General features: G+C 38.3%; 1 protein-coding gene across 2 annotated transcripts in view; it reads right to left on the bottom strand.

The window, feature by feature from the left end:
* Positions 1 to 12,835, bottom strand: part of gpc6b (glypican 6b) — a 105,099-nt gene that overhangs the window by 45,528 nt on the left and 46,736 nt on the right. For both annotated transcript variants that reach the window (XM_077537521.1, XM_077537520.1), the window contains exon 4: positions 9,359 to 9,524. In XM_077537521.1, the coding sequence (XP_077393647.1) occupies positions 9,359 to 9,524 (166 nt within the window). The remainder of the gene's footprint in view (positions 1 to 9,358; positions 9,525 to 12,835) is intronic.

The raw sequence follows: 12,835 nt of genomic DNA on the forward strand, positions 1-12,835 counted from the left end.
GTGAAAAGGGATTTCAGTGCCATTGTTGAAACCCAGAGCATCTATTAAGGCTTCCGGCACGAAGGACACGTTGCGCTTGAACAATGAGTGCAGCTTGATAAGTGCTTGTCTTTCACCAGTGCCGTGTGACCTCTGTCAAGCTGTTCAAATTCAATCACCGATGGTGACATTGAGAGACATGTATGGATAATGTTTCTACTTTCTTCCATTTGGCTGTAAGTAACTGTTAAGTGAGTTCTTTTGGTTCCTCTTGAGTTCAGATTCTGTAAATTGATTTGCCAATAATGGGAAGGTGCTTTTATTGCTTTTATTGTGATAGTTTTATCACAAGACACCTTTTTGTCAGAGGAAAATGCAAAAAAAAAGAAAACAAAAACATGTTTTTCACGAGTTGTTCGTGTAACAGATTTATTTATTTATTAATTAAGAAGTATTAAGTCGACGAATTTCATCAGAACCTTAACACTTTCCATGAAGTGTCTGGCCCTTTGGTCCAATTTAGTCCCTGTCATTGGTGGCTGCTTACTAGAGTGTGTTTTCAAAACATAGCCTACAGACGATTCCCACTCCTATCAATCCAGAAAAAAATAAAATAAAATCTTCCAAAAAATACAAACGTACCAATGAATCTGTGGGGTGCCCCAGGGATCAATTTTGGGGCCAGTTCTTTTTCTTCTTTATAAGAATGATATTATAACTACCGTATAGTGTATTTCAAAATTCTTTCAAAAGCATTTTTTTTTTAGATGACACCACTTTATTTCATGCCAGGAAAAGTATATACAGTATAATGTATCACAAGTAATAGAGAAAGAGTTTAAGAATATTATAAAGTGGTTCAATGCCAACAGACTGTCTATAAATATTAGTAAAATCAGGTTTATGATTTTGTTGTTGTTGTAGAAATATAGATGTTGAAGCAACACTTGACAGTGCAGGGAATAAAAATACAAAGGGCTAAGTTTCTAGGTATTATTATTGATGAACATTTAACATGGAAAAGGCATATAGAATATGTTAAATCTAAGGTATCCCAAACTGTAGCCGTTTTTTACACATAGTCAAAAAAATGATTGAACAAGAATGCTTTAAATTGTTATAGTTATATAATTCATTGATTGTTCCATACCTGAACCCTATTGCATTGAAGTATGCTGGCAAAACCTTACACCGAACCCATCGATCTTCTAGAAATGTGCTGTATCGTTTTCGGGTGTGGATACAGAGACCACACTAATCCAATATTTATACAACTCAACACTGTAAAATTTTAATGACTCGATGAAGTTTAACCGCCTTCAAATAATGTATAAAGCCCGTCATTAAATCTTACCAATTAACACACATCAAATTCAAAAAAAGGGAAAGGGAGCACAAATGAAGAGAAACAGATATTTTTTTTCCCCAAACCTAAATATAAAACAACTTAAGGTGTCAGTTTGTGGAACAATCGGGATTATAAAACAAAATCGGTATTGAAAGAGTCTTGACTGCTTGCTGTCATTCATTTTGTGTTGATTTTTTTTTGTGTGTGTGTTGAAGTTTTACTTTCTGTCCCCTTTCATTTCTTTTTTTAAAGAGTAAAATAAATTTGATTTGAATTGAATCACAATGTATACATGTACATGTAAAATCTCCAAGTGTAACTCATTCTTTCTGTTAACACGGGTTCATGTACAATGTAAGCTGCAACACGAGACCTTCACAATAATGTTGGAAAAGTATCAAATCTGACCCAATGGCCAGTGTCGCTTTTATTCCCGCTCCACTTGCCCACCCATGCGCCCCGTCATTATCTTTCTTTATCAGCAAAAAAGTGGGAGTCGGCTAAATCTATTTGAAATATTAATAACAAGCAATTACATTCCCACCTCCGCTCGTCCGCCAAAGCTGATAATTGGATCCCATTCAAACCCGCTGGGAAGGAGGGTCACCGAGCCAGGCCGGACCTGGCAGGTCTACACCGGTTGCCACGTTTAACCCTTGCCTCGCAGTGGGCTCTGAGAGCGACAGCTCGAGCAGCAAGCAATTGAAAGTTGAAGTGAAAATACACTGTTGAAATATGACTTGAAACCCTTTCAACAAAACTCTGGTTCAAAGAGGGCATTTTGGTGAGAAATTGGATTTTTAATGGCTTGTAGTGTACAAATAGTTGGGTCTCTGGAGTGCCTGCCCGCCAATCAAGAGTGAAATAAACAACCGAGTAAATCTATGTAAGCAAGCAATTAGTGCAATTTAATTTTCATTAGGGATGTTTTGGCCTTCTAAGTTTAAAATCTATGCTATTTGTCAGATGAAGGGAATATAATTTGCTTGTGAGGTGATAAATGTGTGCTTGCATTAGCAGATAAGTGCCTCAATATTGTTATTAGAGATTGTAGGTGGTTTATATACATTGCTGTTATGTACAAAAGCGCAATATTGTGTTTTTTTTTGTTTTGTTTTGTTTTTAAAAACAATATTGTGATCTTTTTTAGGTGCCAGCACCCGCCTGAGTATCGGTATCGGTCTGAAAAAAAAGTGGTGTCGAACATCCCTACGACAAATATTAGAAAATTGAATCACTGCTGTGTTAAAAAAAAAAATGCACATAGATATATGTAAAATATTCCACGTCACTCAGTTACAGATTGAAGACCGACAGCTGCAGCTTCCTGATTGGTCTAATTAACATGATTGAATTGTAATCCCACTCTCATTAAAAGCTGAATTTTCTGCTTTTGTAAGGCGCACGTCCAATGGTAGCATAGAGATGTTATTATATTTTGTTTTTTTTTGGGGGGGGGGGGGGGGGTGGATTGTCACAGGAACTCAGCACATTGTTTTAATATGCATCTTTTATCATAATTAATGCACAAAGCAATTGTCGTCTTGCAGGAACAGGCGAGGTCGTCGAGGATGCTTTTGCCGTCCGGCGGTGGGAAAAAATGGTTTAACGAGGGGCTACTTAGCAGAAGCCTTTTAATCTGTTGTGTGATTCACTGGGATGTGATTTATTCGTTGTAACCGAGGCAGAAACACAAAGATTAAATTGCTTTAGAGACAAATGTGCAAAAATATTACCAAGCAAAGAAAATATGATTCATGCATGTCATCGTACTTCCATTGCCACAAAAGCTGTACGGTTCGAGACCTCAGTTCGGATGGATGGACGTATGGACGGATAAAAGTGTGAATAGATAAAGTAACCAAATAACCAACTGACTTACTGCTGCACTGAAAAAATTACACCAACTAAATGTGATCGACTGACTAAAAAAAAAAAACAACAACAAAAAAAAACAACTTTGAGACTGACAGACATATTAACTGACAACCTGCAACTCACTAGCTGACAAAGCGACTGATCAAATGTCTGGCCAACTAATTAACTAACTAATTGACTGATTGTTAAAAACGCACTAACTGACCAGCTAAGTAGCTAACCAAGTGACTTACAAATTCCCAACTCTGTGTGACTGACTGACCAACCAACCAATAAATCAACAATCAACTTTCTAACTAAACAACTGATTAACCAACTGATTGACTAGCCAACCACATTTAGTCCCCCCCCCCTTTGTTTCTATTGCCGTGAAAGTAAAATTAAATGTTTCATTATTATAATAACACCTTCCACATTTAAAAGTTAGGATGGAGTTTAAAGAATGTTGATTGTTTAACTTTTTTTTTTCTTTTTTCTTTTTTCCCACTTGTATGTTAAGAATGTTACATTTCTTGTACGATTAAAGATTTTGCAATGGACAGAATGACCCTGGAATTGATAAAAATCCTTCATATTTTAAGCTTTATGATTGAGTGTTATGAAAGGATCCTCTAAATGAAAAAAAAAAAAAAAGAATATGTATATACATATTTCTACACTTTCCAACAGTTAACAATCTTAACTGCCAATGACGACTATAGACGTCAAAATCCAAGCAAACAGCCAGTTTTAATTTTGAAAAAAAAAGAAAAAAAGAAAAAATTTAAAATTAAAATTTTAATAAAAAAATAATAATTTAGTTTTAGTTATAATCTTCTGACTAAATTTAATTAAAGCCTTAGTCATAACTCAGTTACCTGATTGTATTTTAGTTTTAATCCAACTTTAGTCAACAAAAATAAAGAGCAATTTTAGTCGACTAAAATTGGCTTTTGGAGGCCGAGACCCAGTATGTGGTCTCAGTAAGACCAAGACCGATCACAAGAACGTCAACGCCCGTGTTGTAGGGTAACAGGAATCCGTTCTACGCACAATGGTAGCGCTTAGCAATGAAATTGTTGTCATCGTTGTTATTCATAACAACAATGATTAATAACTATGAATGAAAACAATGAATAACTAAAACTTCAATTCAAATTTCTTGTCAAAATTCGCACTGGCTGTTTGCTTGGATTTTTGACGCCTATAGTCGTCATTGGCAGTGAATGAGTTAAATATTGTCATTAAAAAAGTTGTACGCTAATGTAATAAAGGTTTGATGATGGACATAATTTGACCCTGTAACAGGTTAATACCATTTCCATAATTCCCCTTTGGGTCATAATAAATATGCATTTACATGTGATGGAACCTTGGAGTGTCCAGTCAGCGAGTGCATTATGAAATATTTAATTGGCTTGCCTAATTATGCTCTTGCTTGGGGGCAAGAAAAACAAGTGCGTTCACGAGGACTTTGATTTCATATTGTTAGGAAAAAGAAAACCGCTTCATGAATGAATAATCACAGGACGGGTGAGACCAAACAGGAAGTGATTAAGACACGCCGGCGTCATTTCTATTATGGATACATTTGCAAATTTAAAAGAAGCATTTTTTTTTTTTATCTTGTCAAATCTCTGAGGAATATACTGTGCACATATAGTATAGTCACATCAGTGCATCTGTTTGAGCGCACAGATGGCGCGACTGTCAACACGCGCGCGCGCGCACACACGATGGATAAGAGGCGAGGTCTCGTTAATGTCAAGTGCTGTATTTTATTTGAAGTGAGAGATTGTTGTCTGGTGGCGGAAAACAAAAAAAATGTAGCTATCAGTGGGTGCAGCTTCTGAGTTTAAAGGCTTTCACACTCTTTTGCTTGGATTATTTTTCACCTCCTCCGATAGCTTGTCGCGTGTGCTCAGCGGAGCAGACGTATGATGTTGGTGCTAACGCCGCAACCATCAAGATGAATTTCGTAAGACGATGCCGTGCACCAGCCCACATCTCAGAACCTCGGAGAGCGGGAATTAAAGACACATTTGCATACTATGGCTTACTTTGAATACAAATTCAACACGTATTTCTGTCTGTCCGTGATTGGAAGAGCATTTATGGCGAGACCTTAAGCTCATCGGGAAAATCTTTGCCGTTGAAATTAGCTTGAAATGTCACAGGCAAAACTCATAAGAGCGCCGTTTCATTGACCACAATGAGACCCGATGAAGACAGACGGAAAGCTGCTCCCGCGTTAATGAGGCGCAATTCGAAAGCGGATATCGTCCAGTGAAGCGCACATGCTGCCTGTTGCCGCGGATAAACTTACACAAATTAACAACTGAATAAAATGGACATTTGTTTGTGCATCTGTTTGTTAATTAAACATCCGACTGACTGACCAACGGACAAGCAAACCGGGTGACAGACTAACTGACTAGTTGCCCTACTAACTAATGGACTAACCAACTGACTAACCAGCTGAGTGACTGACTGACCAACTAAGTAACCAAACCAACTAATGGACTAACTAACTCACCAAACCAATTAATGGACTAACTAACTCACCATCTGACCAACTTACCACACGAATGACCAATGTACTCACCGAGTAACCAACTCACGAACCAACCAACTAACTGCCCAACCATTCAACAAATCAAGTCAACCATCTCACCAAACAACTAACTAAGCGACTGACTGACTTTTTGGCCGACTTACTGACCAACCATTCAACAAATCGACTCAATCAACTGACTGACCAACGGATAAGTGAACCGGGTGACAGACTGACTAGTTGCCCAACTAACTCATGACCAACTCACGAACCAACCGACTAATTGCCCAACCATTCAACAAATCAAGTCAACCATCTCACCAAACAACTAACTAAGCGGCTGACTGACTTTTTGGCCGACTTACTGACCAACCATTCAACAAATCGACTCAATCAACTGACTGACCAACGGATAAGTGAACCGGGTGACAGACTGACTAGTTGCCCAACTAACTCATGACCAACTCACGAACCAACCGACTAATTGCCCAACCATTCAACAAATCAAGTCAACCATCTCACCCAACAACTAACTAAGCAACTGACTGACGGACTTTTTGACCGACTTACTGACCAACCATTCAACAAATCGACTCAATCAACTAACTGACTAATATCTAACAACCAACCAACTGACTGACTGACCAGTTAAAGGTCCAACTGATTAATTAACCAACTGGCTGATTGACTGACTGGCTGTCCAACCAAATAACTAACCAACAGACTTTCTGACTAATGCAAACTGAACCACTGACTAATTAATCAATCATCCTACGAACTGATTGACCAACGAAGTAACGAACCAACTGGACGAATAACCAAGCAACTAATTCAATGGAAAAACTAACTAACCAATTGGCTGACTGACTGACCGAACAGCTGATTTTTCAATCAATTACTAACCTAAAAACTAACCGTTATCAATTAACAACCAACCAACAAACTGGGTGTTCAACCATCTAACTAACCAACTTGCTGTCTGAATAAACCACCCACAGACTAACAAACCAACTATCTAACTGAGCTCCTGACTGCCCGGCCGTCCAATCAACCGGCCAAGTAACCAACTGACTCAATAACTAACTAATGTGGTGATCAAAACACCAACTCTTGCCTTTGTGCTTATGTGCTTGGGGAGGTAACAAAGTTGAATTAACCTGCTTATAATTGCACTTAAAATTAATATAACTCTAGGTAACTAATAGTAATTAGTTTAGCAGTTACCACTCAGAAGTGAAACTCTCTTCAATGGAAACAGCGACAATTCGAAATTGTACTTTATCGAAACAGTAAAATATCGCTTTTATTTTTGTGAAAAATGGTCATGGAAACGCACTGAGTGATATTTGTTTAGTTTTTTTTGCAATATGTCAGCAAGCACGACAACAAAATGTTGTTTAGGCTTCAGTCGTGTTCATTCATAAACAATCATATTTCGTCATATTAGTGTAAATAGATGATATACTGTCCATACATGTAGATTTCCTGTTTGACCCCAGCCATATAAAAAACAAAAATTGAGCAAGTTTGACTTCAAACCATCATGCAAGCAGTTGTCATGCTACTTACACAGGAAGCCCTCGTACCTGTTTTCTGGGTTTGGTAATCATTTTTGAGCAATATCCAACTAAACGGTCAAGATAGGCTAATATAAGCCAACGAGCATGTGCGCATGTTTTTTTTTTTTTTTTTTTTTTTTTGTCACTAACAAGGCAATATTACAGCCGAATGGGTTCCTGTGTGCCACTGGGGTTGTTTCAGGCTATTACCAAGCCAAGATTGTGTTTGCTTTTATTGATATTCTCTCCATTCTGCTACATAAACCCTGTTTTATGCAAAGCTTATCGAAAAAAATTCTCACATTTAACATTTAAAGTAGATGTGATCAAATGTGATAAGGGCGACCACAACCACAAATAATGGCGGTTTAAACCGTCACCATTCTGTTGCTTTCCCCCCAGCTCTCACTAAGAAATGAATAACTAAAATATGTATTTCTAGCTTAGTGCAGAGCCAGGCTGAAACACTGCATACACATGATTTAAAAGGTAAGAACAAAATAAGGAAGTAAAAAAAAAAAGAAAAAAAAGAAAAAAAGACATCTAGCCGTGGAAGCACACGCCGGTGAACGATAGTCAGATAAAACATGCACACTTTGATGCTTTGTCCTCCTCGAAAACGACCCAAAGTAACCCCAGAGAGCAAGCAGGCGAGGTTTGACTTCAAGGAAAAAGCGCTTCTACTCCGGGATGGGATTTCACTGTTTTCTTTGCCACAGGCTGTCAGCACAAGTCACCCTTTTTTAGTTGTCGCACCTTTTACATGACACGCTTACCTACTGGAGTCGTGTGCGCCAGCAAGGCCTTTCATGGAATATGGAAATAATATATAAAATGTTACATTGATGTTTGCGCTTCTTTGTCTCAGCAGCGGAACACGTTCCCGGCGCTAAAGTTGACGTGCTGCGCCCCCCCCCCCCCCCCCCCCCCCCCCCCCCCAACGTTACAAATCCCCATTAGGCTCGACGGGAGAGAAGAATCCAGTGAGGAAAATCGTTTCCAATGAGGGAACGTCTAGAAAAACAAAACAAACAAAAAAAAGCACATTTTCTCATTCGAGGAGAAGCTGGTGTTGTCAAAACATAAAGCGAAGCTCTCCTCCGAGTCAAGTTCATTCCACACAAACTGTCAAATTGACAAGATGAGCATGGCGACGTGGACCATCTGTTCTCGTCCATATTAAGTTACTGCCTCACTAGTGAGAACCGTCATGTTCATTCAAAATATTTTAGCCTGAACATATGTAACATCAATATGGAGAAATATATTTCATGTGAGTCACTCGATAGATTTTTTTTATTTTTTTTATTTTTTTACCTCGTGGCCAAATCATTAACATCTTCTGATTATAATTTTATTGAAAAGGTTAAAAACCTGTCTTTTTTTTTTTTTTTTTTTTTTTTTTTTTTTTTACTGTTTTGTTCTTCATGCTTTCGCACATTTTCAGTGACTGATTTTTTTATTCATTTAATTTGTAAACAAAAGTCTGTAATGAGCTTTTTTGTTGTTGTTGCTATTTTCACAATTATTTGACATTTCGGTGAAAAGTTTAAAGTGGAAGCCACTTTCCCCACATTCCTCGAACGCATAAGGGCTCAGGCAGTGGAACCGTCACTTGCCTTTGGTGCTGGTTGCTGCGGGTTCGCTTTCCCGCCTGGGAGACCATGTAAGTTTGTGTGCGTGTATGTGTGAGTGAGTGGAAAAAAAATAAAATAAAGAAAAATAAAGAAAAATGAAAACTAACTTCCTTAGACCCCAATATTAGATTTGTCAGAAGCATTTTTTGTGGAATTAGTTATAATTCTTTAATAAATAAATAAAATAAATAATAATAATAATACATGTTTCCTCCTGTAAACAGCATATTCTATCCTATTCTGTTCATTTGTTTTTCATGAGTCACATTTCGATCCAGGATTTCCACACTTACAACAACGTCGCCTGCAAAAGTTTCTGTTTTGGCCTCGAAATGCAACTCCATCACACATTAGTCGCACGTACTGAGCAGCGCATGAGAAGAATCAAAGTTAAATAGAGCAGCGGGAAATGAAGCCCACCGACCGATGTAATGGTTCCACTCGGGGTCCAGGTCGGCTTGATTGGCCAGGCAGCCTTTGAGAACATTGAGGCAGTAGTTCTTGCAGGGCTTCATGGCCGGCATGCCTTGACAAAAGGGGCAGTACGACATCTTGGTCAGCGCTCGCATGCATGCCGGAGTGCTGTTTACCTGGAACAGCACACAAAAGAGCGCAGCTGTGAGCACTTTTGAACAAAATATAATCATACAATTGCTGGAATAATGGAATGGTTACAAATTGTTTCAAATAACATTCAAGTCATGGAAAAGAAATTACAGGATTCCCTCTGTTGCGGTAAATCTTACGATATAAAGCAATAGATGATTATACCATAGAACAGATGTTTTAAATTTCATCTATGTTATATATTATATATATAGTCATTACACACCATGGACTGGCCACCAGCCAAGAGGACATATAGCGACAAACATCCATTCACATTCACACCTATAGACAATTTAACACCTTTAACTCATTCACTGCCAATGACGACTATAGACGTCAAAAATCCAAGCAAACAGCCAGTGCGAATTTTGACAAGAAATTTGAATTGAAGTTTTAGTTATTCATTGTTTTCATTCATAGTTATTAATCATTGTTGTTATGAATAACAACGATGACAACAATTTCATTGCTAAGTGCTACCATTGTGCGTAGAACGGATTCCTGTTACCCTACAACACGGGCGTTGACGTTCTTGTGATCGGTCTTGGTCTTACTGAGACCACATACTGGGTCTCGGCCTCCAAAAGCCAATTTTAGTCGACTAAAATTGCTCTTTATTTTTGTTGACTAAAGTTGGATTAAAACTAAAATACAATCAGGTGACTGAGTTATGACTAAGGCTTTAATTAAATTTAGTCAGAAGATTATAACTAAAACTAAATTATAATTTTTTAATTAAAATTTTAATTTTAAATTTTTTCTTTTTTTCTTTTTTTTTCAAAATTAAAACTGGCTGTTTGCTTGGATTTTGACGTCTATAGTCGTCATTGGCAGTGAATGAGTTAATAAATCTAACATGCATATTTTTGGAATGTGGGAGGAAGCTGCAACATGCACACTCCACAGAGCCGAGATTTGAACCTGGGACCTTTTGACTATGGGGCAGTGAACACAACAACCACTGCTCCACAATTCACGCATTATATTCAGGAACTTACTACCCAAACATTTAATCATAAAAATCCAAATGAAAAAAACCTCGATGGACCGTTAACATGCATGCTTGGGAATATCCAAATGTAGACTTTGTTGTAGCTCTTTGCTCAATACATCTACAAAATATCGCTGTGCACATGCGAACCGTCACAGCAGAATGATGGGACGTGCCCACGACTTGACAGAAGCTCCGTGCATTCTATCATTGCATCTAGCGTGTGCCGCATCAATAGAAATGCCCGCATCCCCATCTTCCCCCTGCCGTTGCTGCCTCTTTCCAGCCGAGCGGAGATATCATCTCCACGCTGCTCGATGTAAGAATACCTCTCCACCTAAGAGTTAAATGCGTGACACCCGTGGGCCCGCTTCTTCACAATAAACGAGAAGATGAGCTCTCCCCACTTCACCCCCAGCTTGTCATATATCTCAGGGATGAATTGGACACAGCCGGCATGCACTCACCCACGGCTCTTTTCCGCACACGCATACATCCATCTCTTAGGGCGTCAACGCGCCAGGAAACAGAAGCAGCGGCGGCGGGCAAATGACCAGGTTGCTCATAAAGAAGGAGGGAAACATTTGCCAAGGTGGCCTCTCGGTCTTCTCCGTGCTCCTCCATCTTGTGACTCACTCACTGTGAGCGATTGCCATTGAGTGATGCGCGTTGTTGCACCTCGGCCCACTGCTGCATTAGTGCTCCAGTAGGTCACACAGGTCAAGCATGCAGCCACACTGACAGGGAGAACGTGTGCAGGGGACAGTTGACGGAAATAAAGCAATTCCTGAACTCATTTGCTCCCAGTAACGTGTAAATACGTTTTTTTTTTTCATGTTTTAAGTGTCCCAAAGACGTATTTATACGTTGTTGTTTTTTTTTGTTTTGTTAATTTTTTTTGGCTAGAGCATACAGAAGGCTTTGTGCAGCCTCTCAACTGCAAAGAACGGTTGCAGAAATGGTAGTTATTACACAAACGGCCAGCAGGTGGCAGCAGAGCAAAGGAGATCAACCAGGGCCATCTAGAAAAGCTCAATTACTTACAATTTGAAATAGATTTGTGAAAACTGATGAAACTTAGTTCTCTTCTAATGCTAATTGCTGCAATACGGAAACAGATAGAAACATACTTTTTTTCTGATGAAAGAAGAGACTTTAATCTTTCTTTTGATAGGTTCCATGCTTTTATAGCAATAGAACACAATATTCTGAATGGACAACTATTGTGTGGTTCCTCAGGGCTCCATCCTCAGTCCTCATCGGTTTTTAATAGTTATGCTGTACTTTTAAATGTATTTAAAAACATTCGCCTGTGGATGTTAAAGATATTAAACTGTAATACGGAACAGATCTTTTTTTTTTTTTTTTTTTCAAACGGATCTATTTTCACTTCATTCTAATGATCCTAATGATGAATCCTAATGATCCTAATGATGAATCCAAACTCATTGGAATTCTAACCAAACAATTAGTCTGGCTGATTGTTGGTTTCAGTTGGCCTTTTAGTTTACAAGGCGCTCACTGTTCTGACTCCACAGCATGTTTTAATTCCACAATCACGTCTCTTGCCCAAAGGGGGAATCCTCGATGTGCTTTGAGAAAGTCTGCTGAAAGAACAGTCAGTTATAAATTATAGAACAGTTTGTGCTGCTCATCTTAGAAGATCTTCTATGTTGTTTTCACAACAAAAGTTGTATGTTTTTGAAAAGTCTTTTGTTTGTGTTCACTCTGTTATAGCAAACAAGTACACCTATGGCATTAACTCCCAGCAATTTTCACTGCAGCAACCCACTTCCCTGGCTTTGGACTGATTTTGCAAGACCCACACAATATTGTGTTTATTGCTATAAAAACGTGGAACCTGCCCAAAAACAGATTAGAGTCTCTTGTTTCATAAGGAAAAACACGTATATCTGTATTTATTTCTGTTTTGTAGCAATTAGCATTACAATACAACTAAGTTTCATCAGAATTTGCATTGCTGGTGAAAAACACTGACAAGAAGAGCTTGCTGCAACATGGCCCTGGCTGACCTCTTATACTCTGCTGCCACCTGCTGGTCGTTTTTTTTAAATAACTACCATTGCTTTAAGCCACCATGTCAGAAGCTGCATCAAAGCCTTCTGTTTATCTTGCACAAAAACAAAACAAAAAACAAACAAAACAAAAAAACATTGTAAATAGAAGGACAAAGTATTAAAGTTAAGAGTTAAAATATATAATCTGGTTTGTGATCATTTTATAGTTTATAGCTCGCATGAGTTCAATTCCAAATCATTGTGAATGATTGTTACTCCACTT

This window comes from Festucalex cinctus, chromosome 11, assembly GCF_051991245.1.
Source record: "Festucalex cinctus isolate MCC-2025b chromosome 11, RoL_Fcin_1.0, whole genome shotgun sequence".
NCBI classification, from domain to species: domain Eukaryota; kingdom Metazoa; phylum Chordata; class Actinopteri; order Syngnathiformes; family Syngnathidae; genus Festucalex; species Festucalex cinctus.